The sequence below is a fragment of the Nanorana parkeri genome, unplaced genomic scaffold (genome assembly GCF_000935625.1).
Source record: "Nanorana parkeri isolate BGI_ZX_2015 unplaced genomic scaffold, ASM93562v1 scaffold1254, whole genome shotgun sequence".
NCBI lineage: Eukaryota > Metazoa > Chordata > Amphibia > Anura > Dicroglossidae > Nanorana > Nanorana parkeri.
In genome coordinates this window covers 419,758-433,487 of record NW_017307522.1, presented here as the reverse complement: position 1 = coordinate 433,487, position 13,730 = coordinate 419,758, and the positions used below count along the sequence as shown (strand labels likewise).

Below are 13,730 nucleotides of genomic sequence, written 5' to 3'. Positions count from 1 at the left end.
ATTCTACAATGTTACATTTTTAGTCCTTCATATAACAACGCAAATGTGTAAATAAAAAGGACATATTACCTTTAAGCATAGAACATTATGATATCTTCTTTCATAATAAATTTAGAGGCTAATCAGGACAGCATTGCAGAATTATCCATTTACACAGTACTTTTCTCAGAGGAAAACTGAGTGTATCCTATTTCATGGGAAAAATTATCTTACATTTTTATCTATCTCTAAAAAAACTCCACTGTAGTCTATTGCAAAGCCTGAAGATGCAAATAGTGGATAGAGTATCTGTAGTATTCTGAGGAAAAAACTTAGAATTTAGTTAAAACCAAACATCTCCCAAATGAAGTGAGTAAAAATATTGATATACAAAAGGATATCACTATACCTTCTATATCACTCGCACACAAATCAACATGCACCCATATATATTTCTAAGACACTCATATTTGATCTATTTAGGTATATATGATATATTCTATTACCTTGTGCCTAGCTTTTCTGGAAGCCACTACGGAAACTTGCACTTTTACCTAAAGTGAACCCGTCAGCCTTTTTAAAGCTCTACAAGTTCATGATCAAAGCAGCCACTTCAGTAACCTACTGTTACCTTTAGGGTTGATGTCGACAAATGTTCTAGTCAAACACTATCAGAGTTATACACTAAAGGGTGAAGAGTTTGGAGAAGACAGGAGAAGTGAACAATTTAGGACAACATAGCTGAACTAGAAAGTGAGCTGAATTGGAAATTTTTTTGTTCCAAAGCTGCCATTTTATTCTATAGGGTTTTGGCTTTCAGAGAATATATAATGGGGTTTTAAGTAATTTTCAGGCCTAAAATGTGGATTATACCATGGGTGCAAAAAATGTTAAAAAGACCTCGGTCCTTAAGAGGATAATAATACATTAATAATGCCCCTTTACCACAAGAAAAACAAATGAACATAACTAGTATGTTAACATCACCTTTGTTTTCAGTTGTTCAGCACTTTCTATATACTGTAAATATTTGAAATTTTGTAAATTAACCACTTATTTCACACTGAGCGCCATGTACCTGCAGCGGATTTCGGCGCGATCGATATAGCGCGACTTTTCGGGCGATGATCGCACGACCCTCATTATTGGGCTGCATGCAAATGAAGCAAAATTGTGCGACATCCGCGGCAAAAAGGGTCCTGCACAAGCGATGAGCTACAGGCCACATTGAGCTGTAGAATAGAACAGCTCCATTGAAAATCATTGGATGAGTGAGTTCTCGCGATATCGCGCAGCAATATGGGCGATTTGCGAGCGGAAATCCGCTGAGTGTGAATGGGGCCTTTAATGTCCTAAATATGTATAATAAATCAGACAGTCAGACAAAAGAAAGAGTAGTGCAGGTAAAAAAATTCTCAGAGAACTTGGCCTCAGTAAGTAAACCTCTAAACTAATGGTATTTTTAAATTGAATATAAAGTAACTCCAAGAAGCATAAAGGATCCTTTGTTGAAAGTGTATCTGTTTGAAATGCAAACATAAAATTGGAGAAAGTGTTGGTTGGGAATAACAAGAAAACTCCAAAGCTAAAACATATGTATTATATATGTTTTTGGGTTGTTGATTTTCTTCAAGCAGTATTAAACTCTCAAACTTTTTTTCAATATCCTGATAGAACAGTGCCAAGCCCGCAGCCAAGAAAGGTCCCGAAAATAACATTGGCATCCACCCTGCTGCCTGATGATTGACAGCTGGCTCTACCTCTCTTGAGCCAGAACCACCGGTACCCACCCCCTCCTTTGTCTGTCCCTCCAATGAGCGCTGGAAGAACAGAGAGTAAGGAAGAGGGAACCCCTAAGGGAAGCGGTGACCGATGTCACTGCTCTTTGCAGGGAGAAGGCATGAGCCAAGTGATCAGTGGTTTGTGAGGAAATGGTAAAGTCTCTGTTTATTCCACTACTGCACATCCTATGTATTTGATGGGTGAAGAAACAGAAATGAATAGAAATCTTCCTATTATGGATGCAGACAGAATTAGATTAAGGAAGTGTTCATTCTAATGTCAGGTTTTCATTGCTTGTGTGTTTTTATTGTGGAAATTCCCCCTCACTGATGGCAGCCATGCAAAACAGGAAGTAAGAAAAACCTCCCCAGCAGGGATGCAGAAGAAATAAAAATCTGACACTTCTATACATAAAAGTCCAGCTCAATGCTGGCTGTAGCTGGGATTTGGGATGCCTACACAACATGATATGCTGATCTTTCAGATACTATACTATATAATCATTACAACTACGGTATCTTTCTTTTAAAATGGACACATTCATGAAACTGTTCATTGACTATAATGCCATAGCCATTGCGCCATTTGACATGTTTTACAACATAATCTTATGCGTGCAAATACAAACAAGCTTGTTTATGTGACTCATGCTTCCAAAACACCTTTCTACCTCATTTAATCACTCCACTAGAGCTGAAAGCTGCCTGGGACGTTGATGATCCTACAGCATTGCATTTGGTTTTATGGCAGATTGATTCTGAAATGAAGCACTCCCATTTTAAATCTCCCAAACCAAAACTAAAGCAAAATCACGCAAATCAGTTGAATCATAATTATGTTTTCACACTGAAACCTCAGGAATTCCACAATTTAATTATTATAGCACATGCCATATATGGCAGAGATCATTATGACTGGCTAGAGAGGGATCAGGATTCATTTTAGTTATTGTACTAAATTAAGATGACACTGATAGTTTAAAGCATAGGAATTAAATTGAACCATTAGGGATGGGCACCACACCCCCAATTAGAATTGTATACAAGAAAAGAAAAGCGGGGCTTTAAAAGTGTCCAAACCATACAAGACGTCCATCAAACATACATGGTTTTGTATAAACGTATATTTAATACATACATAAAGACTTGGTTACAATTAAAATGTCATTGACATGATACAATGTTACATTGAAATCAAACTACCTCCTTTTGGTGCCCATACATGTGTACATATATATATATATAATTCATTAGTATAACATGGACTCCTTGAGTCCTGATTTCTGTAATAGTTGTATGATCCACTGTGGGCCCCATCTCCGACGCGTTTCGCAGCTGTATGTGCTTCCTCAGGGAGGTTGTATGTGCTTCCCCAGGATCAGCAGACTGCTGATCCTGGACAACACAGACGATGGGATTTTCTGCAATAGTCCTGTTTATCCCCGGTTACCTCCCACCTGTTCACCTTTTTGGTGATTGCGAGACAGCATGTGGGGCCAAAGATCCAGCCATCTTTGTGAACATGAAAATACCTCCAACCTCCCTGAGGAAGCACATACAGCTGCGAAACGCGTCGGAGATGGGGCCCACAGTGGATCATACAACTATTACAGAAATCAGGACTCAAGGAGTCCATGTTATACTAATGAATTATATATATATATGTACACATGTATGGGCACCAAAAGGAGGTAGTTTGATTTCAATGTAACATTGTATCATGTCAATGACATTTTAATTGTAACCAAGTCTTTATGTATGTATTAAATATACGTTTATACAAAACCATGTATGTTTGATGGACGTCTTGTATGGTTTGGACACTTTTAAAGCCCCGCTTTTCTTTTCTTGTATATAAGATGACACTGATGTTGGATATATATTACATAATTTTGTATATTTTGTAGTTCCAGCATGCTGTAAACCTTAGATAAACATGTAAAGCAGGTACCTAAAGATTCTAGCACCGATGTTGACATAGTTTGTCATGTAACTTGGGAGCTCTGGAGCATTAAGCACTGTAATATGCCAGTTTCTGAAGCTGGGACGGCCCCCTAACATATTTCACTATGATGGAACACCAAGAACATTGTGCGTACGTTACATATAGGCCTAAGGTTTAGAACCTTTAAAGTTAACACAGGCTCACTTAAAACTGAAATGTTTAAAAAATGGTTAGCAAAAGCTCAGATGCAGAATATTCAGCCTAAGTCTTAAAGAAGAACTCCAGGAAAACTTTGTCTTAACCCTTGAAGTGGGGCTACCCCTGCACTGCAAGGCTTTAGTGCTCATTTTTGTCTAGGTTCAAAAATAACAAAGTTATACTCACCTGAAGCTTTAAGCTGGCCAGCTGTCACGGTGCTCTCCAGCATGTCTCCCCCTCCACTGCTGCATTAGAGTCTTCCTCAGTGTACTCATGTCTATACACAGTGTATAGACGTGATGACTTACAGGACATTAGACCCGCACAATTTCAATGTGAGTGATGTGGAACAAGCTGGCTCAAAGCATCGGCCTAGTATGATGTATTTTTTTTAGGGCTGGTAATGATTACAATTTTCGTGTTCGATTAATCGAATTTTTTTTAATCGATTAATCGATTAATTTTGATTAATTATAACGCACATACAGATCCAACTACATTGGCCTATACACATACAGCACAGCAATGAAGTAATAAAATGAACTAGGATCACACTAATCCAGCACGTTATTAATCTCACGTGCGCGGCCCCGAAACGTCTGTTGTCCATGATGATGGCGACTCGACGAAATAAAACAATGAAACAATTTTTCTTTTCAAAACGACGCATGCCGACCCAAACGCATGCGACAAACTTCCGCTGCATAATGAATCATCTGACAGATGCCAGCAAAATAAAAACAATTGGGCGAAGCCAGAGTCTTTTAGCAGGTCCCAGCCAATGAATAACAACTGGGCGTAGCCGGCCGTGACCGGCTCCGCCCAGTTGTTATTGTTTAACGACAGATCAGCATACCCAGGTCATTTAAGGATGCTGATCTGTCATTACAACTGGGTGGAGCCAGCTGTGAGATCACGGCTGGCTCCAACTAGCTTTCATTTGCGTGGAGATCAGTCAGCTAGAGCAACTATTTGGCTGTCACTTCGGCTCAGTTGAGCCGAAGCATATGCCTTCGGCTTGGCTGAGCCGCTCGGCTGCCGTACGGGCTATAGTGAATAGCCCGTACAGCAGTCCTTTGGTTCGACTGAACCAAAGGGCTCCGGCGGCTGAAGTGAGCCGAAGGATCAGCCGAAGCTACGGCTGGATCCTTCGGCTCATTCGTGAATAACCCTCTTATTCTTACATACATTTGCTCTTCCAAATTTTGGTTACCATTTAATATACTGTATAAATGAGCAGATTCACCACTAGAGGGAACTCTCTGGCCGTCTTCTACTAGAGGTAGAAGATGGCATCTCTAGCTTCTACCTCTACCTATCTATCTAAAGAGACTTTGTCATTGGGGAGGGGGCTGCAGGCATAGAGAAATACCTGCAGCAGCCTCTCAAATCCACTGTCACAGCTGAATATTAAGCCCCTCTAAAAGGCAAAGCTTTGGCACTTTCTGATACTTACATTCTTATGAGCATATGTGGGTACGGGACTTAGTGAGAGATTCTGACACTACACGAAGTGTGGGACCTTTGTCTATCATGAAGGTGGTGAATTTACCATGACAGGAAGGCCTAGGAGGGGGCAGCACTTCATACCTGCAGCAGTTTGCCCTTCTCTTCAGCTGTTAAAAAGATTAGATATCAGCCACATAGGGAGTGCATTATTTTAGCGAGTCAGCATATTTTCACAGTATTTAAAACACGCACACAAAGCTTGCAGAAATTTGCACAACCATGTTAGCTGTACTCGTCAGTGTTTGAAGGTACTGAACAGCAAAGTACTGTTATACTAGGAAAGAAAACTGCATTTCTTTTCTACCCTTACATTCGTTAGCTATTTTGTATATTCTTTTCATGTAGAGACAATACAGAATGAAGTACACACTGATATCACTAAAGGTGTCTGAAAATAACCACTGAAAGTAAAAGAGCAATAGTGCATGTTTTCATGGAGGGTTACACAATGCACATGATTTCAAATGCCTGCTGTAAAGATAAAAACCCGCACTTAAGCTGCTTCATTTGTACAGTCAGCATGGCATGCAGGGTGTACAGGTTTTTTTTTTAGAGCTGGTCCTTCCTTTGGTGTATGTGTCTTTCTTGCTGCTTTTGGGTTTTTTAAGCCATACTTTTATTGGACACATTGGCTAATGCAACATATTTGCATTTAAGCCACAAAGACGGCAAGATACGCATTAAATAAGAGCAAAGACCTGCACTGTGAAAAGGAGCTAAAAAGTGCAATGATTGTATACTACAAAGCAGGAAAGGGCTTGTGTATGTACTGAACATATAAGACTACCCACAGTTCATTTATAATTACAAACTTTACAATATACTTATAAATATTTTATTGACACAATTTAATATGAAGTTTTTATATCAAGCTGAACTCTATTATATGTACAATATATCTAATTCAGCACTAAAGAGACTATACATTCACTTTAACTTGGCTGATCCGAAGCCACACGAAGCAAGCCGATGTACGGCTGATTTCAGCCAATATACGGCTTAAATCAGCCGTACCAGCCTGAAGTGAATAGCCGAACAGTGTTCGGCTCACTTCACTTCTGATCGGTCATTCACTCGGCTGCCCTCGGCAGCTTTGTGAATAGACCCCATAATTTCAGATTTCATCTAAATCACCACCTGCTGGTTGATCTTGGTATTGTGATCTGGATACTTCCTCAAGCTCATTGACTCAAAGCATTGGAGCAACAGGGTGTACATAACCAGACAACTAGCAATTTCAGAGGGAGGGTCCAGCAATGACAGCCTCTTTCATTTGCAATAGCAGAGTACAGGAAAATTCCTAGCAATAAAAATAAACATGACTGTGTCTGCTGATATCAACCTGCTACGATGAAAAAAACAGAGTCTTACCTTAAAGTGACATTAAAGTCAAGTTTTTTCCCCCATTCTGTTTCTGCTTTTAATATTTACCTTATATGATGCCTCTAGATCGGAACATCTTCTTCCTTTCACTGGTTTCCATAAGTGCCTCCAGTGCTGGTGTCGATCTCTGATCCAGCGCAGACTTCTGTATCCCACATAGTCTGTCCAGCATGCACACTCTCGGGTGCGTGCATTCACTTCTACTGAGTCACTCCTCTTCTCCCTGCCGGTGATCTCCACTGCGCATGCGCCCGCCTACACTTCCTCCTGCACAGGCTGTTTGAAAGATCTGTTCTGCAGCCGGGAGCGAGTGGCGCAGACACAGATGAGTAATTGTCTATTTGACAATTTTTTTATGTTTTTGCATACAGATGTTCCTCGCTTACTGACTTACCTGTTTTGCGACCACTCGCACTTACGACGGACCGCCGATCGACCTCAAACCTTGCGCGTCAGTGCGCCGTGTCGCCGGCGGAAGTGGTGTCCTCCGATCTTCACTGCGGGTCCCGGTAAGTATTTTCATTGCCTGATGTACAGTACACTGTTCAGTACTGTACATCGGCAACGCTATACAGTACAGTACTAATGCAGTACATTACTGTATAGAGTTCCTCACTTAACGACCAATCCGTTTAACGACCTGGTCGTAGGAACGGAGCTCGTCGTTATGTGAGGAATACCTGTATATCTACTGCTTGCTAGCAGTGGATACCTGTATTTGCAAAAGAAAATGGAAACTTTAATTCTACTTTAACTTGGACAAAACAGGAAATGCACTGACAATGCCAACACTGAAAATGCATGCGTCTTGCTTGTTTCCAGCCTCAATATTTTCTAAGTAACTGGCCTGGAACAAGCATAAAAACCAGTGAGGTTCAGAACTCCAGATCTTAGTACATGTTCTAGAATTAAAGGCTCATAAAGTACATAGCTTCAGTCATAGCTTCAGTGTCAACATAACAGTCAGGCAACAAGTGTTTTCAGAAGACGTCACCAATGGCACCCTATGTATTTTCTCAGTACCTGTTTGTTTTAAGAATCATATTTTTTCCCATAGGAAAAGGAAATTCCTTACATTGTATTTCTTTCAGGGAAAAAAATGTCCTAAGTCAGAAAAAAAGGTTTTGGCATGGCTGGATGCTACTGATTATTATGACATCCAACAGATCTCTCATCTAATAAACAGAGGACATATTTGGCAATCCAAGGCCAGCAAAAGACAACATATCTTCTCTATAGTTTCTAATATTAAGAGTTATATGACATTGCTACTTTTCAGCTTCCAGTAGGTGCATTTTGTGTGAAACATATCTTTCTCATTTACACGTTGTCTGCATTAGGTAACGTTCATATATAAGTGTGTCTCAACTTGTTTGACAGGTCAGAATCATGCTTTTTACAATTTTAATGTGAGTGATGTGGAACAAGTGGTTGAAGCATGTTTCCCCAGCATAGCATATACACATGACAAAGGCATGGAAGAGGTCAAAAATATTTCCCTTTGACAACATACACCTTATAGGTGGAGCTGGAGATTATTTAAGGTTTTAAAGTGGAACTGCAGCTAAAACTTTTTGTTTTGAGTGGAGAACAATTAGAATCATTATCAGGTTGTTGTCCTTATTGCCTACGCCACTGATGGGGTGATTTCCTCTTACAGGGACATTGGTCAAAGAGAAAGGACATAAGGGAAAAAAAAGGGAAGGGCTAGTACCTCAACTAGGTCCTTACTGATGTCCCAATGAATTAACTGAACTTCCCTAATGGATAAGTACACAACAACAAATGCAGGTGAAACTCGAATAATTAGAATATCATGCAAAAGTAATTGCAGTAAGTTCTGCAAAAGGGGCCCAAACCAAGTACTGAGTACATATGCATGCTTGTACTTTTCAGAGGTCCGATATCGTTCTATGTACAATCCTTGTTTTATTGATTGCATGTAATAATCTACTTTTCTGAGGTTGTGGATTTGGGGTTCTTGTGGTTTTCATGAGCTGTAAGCCATAATCATCACAATTATGACAAATCACAGCTTGAATTATCTTGCTTTGCATGTAATGAGTCTATCTCATATATTAGTTTCACCTTTTAAGTTGCATTAGTGAAATAAATGAACTTTGCACGATATTCTAATTATTCGAGTTTCACCTGTACTTGATAGAGGGTCTAACTCTTCCAACTCTATCTAAAACAAAAAAAAATGCCTTTACATACACTTAAATGCAAACACATAATAGTTCCAAGCCAGGTATTGCTTGCTGTACTCAAAAATATGCACCACATTCAGTTTCAGTAAATCATGGTTATTGGCAATCTATTTTAATTTTTGCAAAATCATACAGATGTGCGTTGTTGTATGTGTATACTTTTCTTCTCATTACCAAATAGTACTGGAACTATAAAAAAAGAATAAAGAAATTATATATATATACACTGTATATATACTGTATATATATGCATATATACTGTATTCCTTTGAGGGTAACCATACTGCTGATGCGGCCCCCGATGAATTTGAGTTTGCCACCCCTGCTGTATATTATATATAATACTGTATATATACAGTATATATGTGTGTGTTATTTTCACAGTATATATTTACTACATAAGCTTCTACTGAAGATTATTTTTGTGCTCTTTGCTTACCCTTGTATGTGTCCGAATGTGCATCTTTAATCCGTCATTCTTACTGAAGGCTTTGTCACAGTAAGGACACTGGTAGGGGCGCTCACCTGCAAACAAGATAAGCATCACAATTACCATATGCACTCTATGGCTGGAAAACACTGCCCTGACACATCAGGAAAGCACAGCATGACTATGTCAAAGGAGGCACATTCTTCTAGCTCAAGGTTCATGTTCATTTACGAAAAGAGTAAAACAGAGAGTGAAGATCTGAGCTTTTAAAAACTTCACATAAAGAACAAAAGAGCACATTGGCTACATGCTGGGCCGGATCAAAGCATCACTTCTCGCCGCCTGATGTTCCCTAAGAACATATGAATGCATGCAGAGATATGCAAGGCAAATATGACGGTCCAGTTAATGGGTGAATTATGAACCATTTTGGAATTTTTATTCAGTGTGCTGCTTTACTACACTATTCGTAAAGGGTGCTAACATGGCTACACATCTGTTGAACATTTCCACCATCTGGACTGCAGCCATCACATTTAATTACTGTAATCAAATCCTCCCCCTACTCTATATTTAACTAACAATGTACATTTACTTGGAAAATGTTGCTACGTACAGTAGTTTTATGTACAATATTCAAATAAAAGAAATTACAACAGAATTCCTAATTTATAAAAAATATTCATGACATTTAATAAAATACCACAAAGAAGCAATCTTATGTAAAGTGTGAGCTAAACAGTGTAAAATTCACTGCTTTGGTGTAAGATCCTTTATCTTCCTGCTAGTAGCAACTAAAAAAATTGAAATGTCTTTAAAGAGAAACTGTGAAAACAGAACAACAGGAGCTGCCATTGCTGACTAGGTATTTAAAGATGAAGTTTCTAGCACTATCATCACCTGGATTCACTACCCTACAGAGTCACTGGCCTGCAACAAGAATGTGGCCAGAAAACTGTAAGAAAAAGATAAAATTCCAATTCTTCATACTTGTCAAAGTCAGAGGCTCACTAGGTAATGAAGACAGGATTCGAATGGAATCATAGGATTATGATATACATGTACCTGCAAGAAAGTTGCTCAAACTGCAGTACAAAAGTGCAAATATTGCAGCCACACTGTCAGCTCCACTGTCCGTTAGTTCTTACAGCATAAATACAGACACATAAACTCTGACTCTTATCTATGGAAGTGATAGGATTTAGTTGAATAATGCTTAAGTATAAGAATAGGGTGTGCTTGTTGAGGACTGTTTTAACAGTAGTTATCCTTTAAGCTGCTCAGTGATAAGGGTCTTATTCGGCCTTTTCTTATTAGTCATTTAGAAAATCAACAGTTGGTGAACAAGAGCTTAAAAAAGGGAAGAGGAAGACTCTTGGTTTCAAATGGACTAATTCATGGGGGGAAAGGAGGGGGTCTAAAGTCAGCCATGGCCTCTGAAATAGGTTTTGGTGGCTAGATGCTATGACCTTCTTAGTTACATACGTGAGCTAGCCAAATAATCCATCATACAAATTAATTACACATAAGTATATGAACAAACTAACAAAGTAAACCTGTAATGCTAACCCAATTAAAACTAAGGATATCACTGAATAGAATACTTAACTTTTCCTCACTGAGTTTCAAAAACCAGAACTACCAAGTATAGAGAGAAGGGCCACTCTACCCACCACAATGCTGGTACAAATGGACAGATCTCAGAACTGCTGTGTGGGGATGGGTGACACATGTTTCTATGCTATTAGCATGGACTCTTTGGGAGCTCCAGAAGCTCCCTGCAAGGATCAAGATGGGAAATAAAGGTACACTGAGATACCATATTATACATTCTATTTTCTTTGAATTATATTTGATGTAGGCAGTATAGGTACACTTTAAATTTTCATTTTTATAATGAAATACTAATTGTAGATGTTTACTGTTAATATATCAAATTAAAGTAGGGTATTTTTCCTAAAATGTATATGTTTTTCTATTTATGCCGCTATGCTGTCTTGTATGATTAAATGTATTTGTAAATTAAAATGTATATATATTTTATTGTACACTTTAATGCTTAGTACTTTTTAAATACATGTACTTGCAAATCTGAAGACTTTGATTTTTTTTTTAAGGGTGGTTCTAGGTTAACCAAGTCCAGACAATGCTAGCATACTGTCAGCAGACCTGAGGATGTGTTCAGAACTTTGTTTATTTAGTCGAAGGTGTTTATGTCCCATGGATCAGACCTGGATAACCCCTATAAGATTCAAGTCCTTGAGTGTCAATCCCTGATACATACAAATTGTTGGCTGGAATCTACAGAGGTCAAGGTATTTTCTGATTAAGGCAAACACCTGGGAATTCCCAATCTCAACTGTGAAGATGATTTATAGTACTGTCACAGCTGATTATTCATAAAGTGAACACATGCTGTATTTAAGGTTACTTTTTTGATGCTGCTAACATGTATAACTTGCACAAAGCATGTACATATACATAATGTTGATTTACTAAAAGACAATATTTTAATGATATGGTTATTAATGTTGCATTTTGTTTGTACTGTATATGCAGGAAAAGCTGGGAAAGCAAAAAATAATGCATAGTGTTGGTACATAAGAACTAAATAGGTACTTACAAGTGTAAACGCAAAAGGAAGAGATTGAAAAAAAAAAGGAACAAATCGAAAAGGGAAGAGAATGAGCTGTAAGGTTTCATTTTCTAACCACAAATTTTGCAGGCTTCTGTAGACAATCACACTACTTTTTCTTGCTCTAGTGTTGAAAAATAACCTCAAACTATTTGACTTTTACCTGTGTAGTGGCAGACCGCCACTGTGTGGTGGCCTGGATGGGACATATTTCTGTATTCAGCTTTGTGGTAAACGCACTGTCTGTAACTCGCTATGTTTATTGCGGTAACAATTATTTGAGATGTATCTTCTATATTTTACTACTCTACGTTTCAATAAAGACGTTTTGAATTTAAAAAGAAAAAACTATTTGACTTTTACCTGTGTAGTGGCAGACCGCCACTGTGCGGTGGCCTGGATGGGAAATATTTCTGTATTCAGCTTTGTGGTAAACGCACTGTCTGTAACTCGGTATGTTTATTGCGGTAACAATTATTTTAGACGTTTCTGCATTGAGTTAATGTATCTTCTGTATTTTACTACTCTACGTTTCAATAAAGATGTTTTGAATAAAAAATATATATATATTTGACTTTTTTTTCACTAAAGGTAATTTTATCATTTAATAGCAGGTAAAAAAATACAATAGTAGAAGCAATTTTTTTTTACTGAAGACCACATTCACATGACCTGATCCCAGACTTCCTGAAATTTCTATGTAAACAGACAATTGCCTAAATCAGCTAGAATGAATAGTATGATTGTACATCAATGTATAGGACTAGTTTTTCTGTTTTTTCAGTTAATATACAATTACACATGCCTTACCGACACCACGTCTGGTAGGTTATATAGATTTAGCTGCTCACCATCCACAATGTTTTTTAGTTTAACTCCATTATGTAAAATATTTTCACTACAGATATAGAGAGGACATGTTCTAATCCTGCCATGCAATCACTTCTACAATTTACATTCAAAAATGTTATGAATTAGGAGGTGGCACAGATTATATTTCCTAGCATCAGATATACCTTTTCATGCTATGTGAATGCAGGCCATGCAATGTGTAAGTGTAACGTTTGCAGGTATTCATTACACTTTATAGTGTCCAGAGTACTTTTTCTGACAATGCCCTCATCTTTCTTTGTCCCTAGATGGCCAGTGCCATCTTTGTTTAGGCATCATCCAAGGTCAAACCCTTCCAATAGAAGATGCAGTCAAGTAAATCCTAGTGCCTTTACCAGCAGTTATGTTCTAGCTTGTGGTTACCTTTGCCTCACACTGCATTTCTTCTTGCAGCTGCCTTTAACCTTGTCACCTGCCACAGTTAAGGTGCCCATACACCTTACAACCATCGCAAGACTTTTGTCTTGCGATAGTTGTCAGCTAATTAAAATAGACGTGCGACCGTACAGTAGAAACGGTCGCATGCCTTCCATACACTTTGCGATTATCGCACGATCGCAGGATTTCCCACGATTCTTGTACAATAATCGTACAGTGTATGGGCACCTTTACAATGCTATTGTCTTAATGATTGCTGGGGGAGAGAAACCTAAAGCAATGCTTTTCTCCTGCCTGCAGCAGACTGATAAAAGATTTGTCCCAGATTGTAACTCTCAGGCTGGGTGCAGTTAGGAGTGTTTTTTAATGATTAAAGGTTTAGCGTAAAAAA

At 38.4% G+C, this 13,730-nt stretch overlaps 1 protein-coding gene across 1 annotated transcript in view; it reads right to left on the bottom strand.

The window, feature by feature from the left end:
* PRDM5 (PR/SET domain 5) overlaps positions 1 to 13,730 on the bottom strand; it is a 139,838-nt gene that overhangs the window by 28,970 nt on the left and 97,138 nt on the right. The window contains exon 14 of the mRNA XM_018568857.1: positions 9,445 to 9,530. Within this exon, the coding sequence (XP_018424359.1) occupies positions 9,445 to 9,530 (86 nt within the window). The remainder of the gene's footprint in view (positions 1 to 9,444; positions 9,531 to 13,730) is intronic.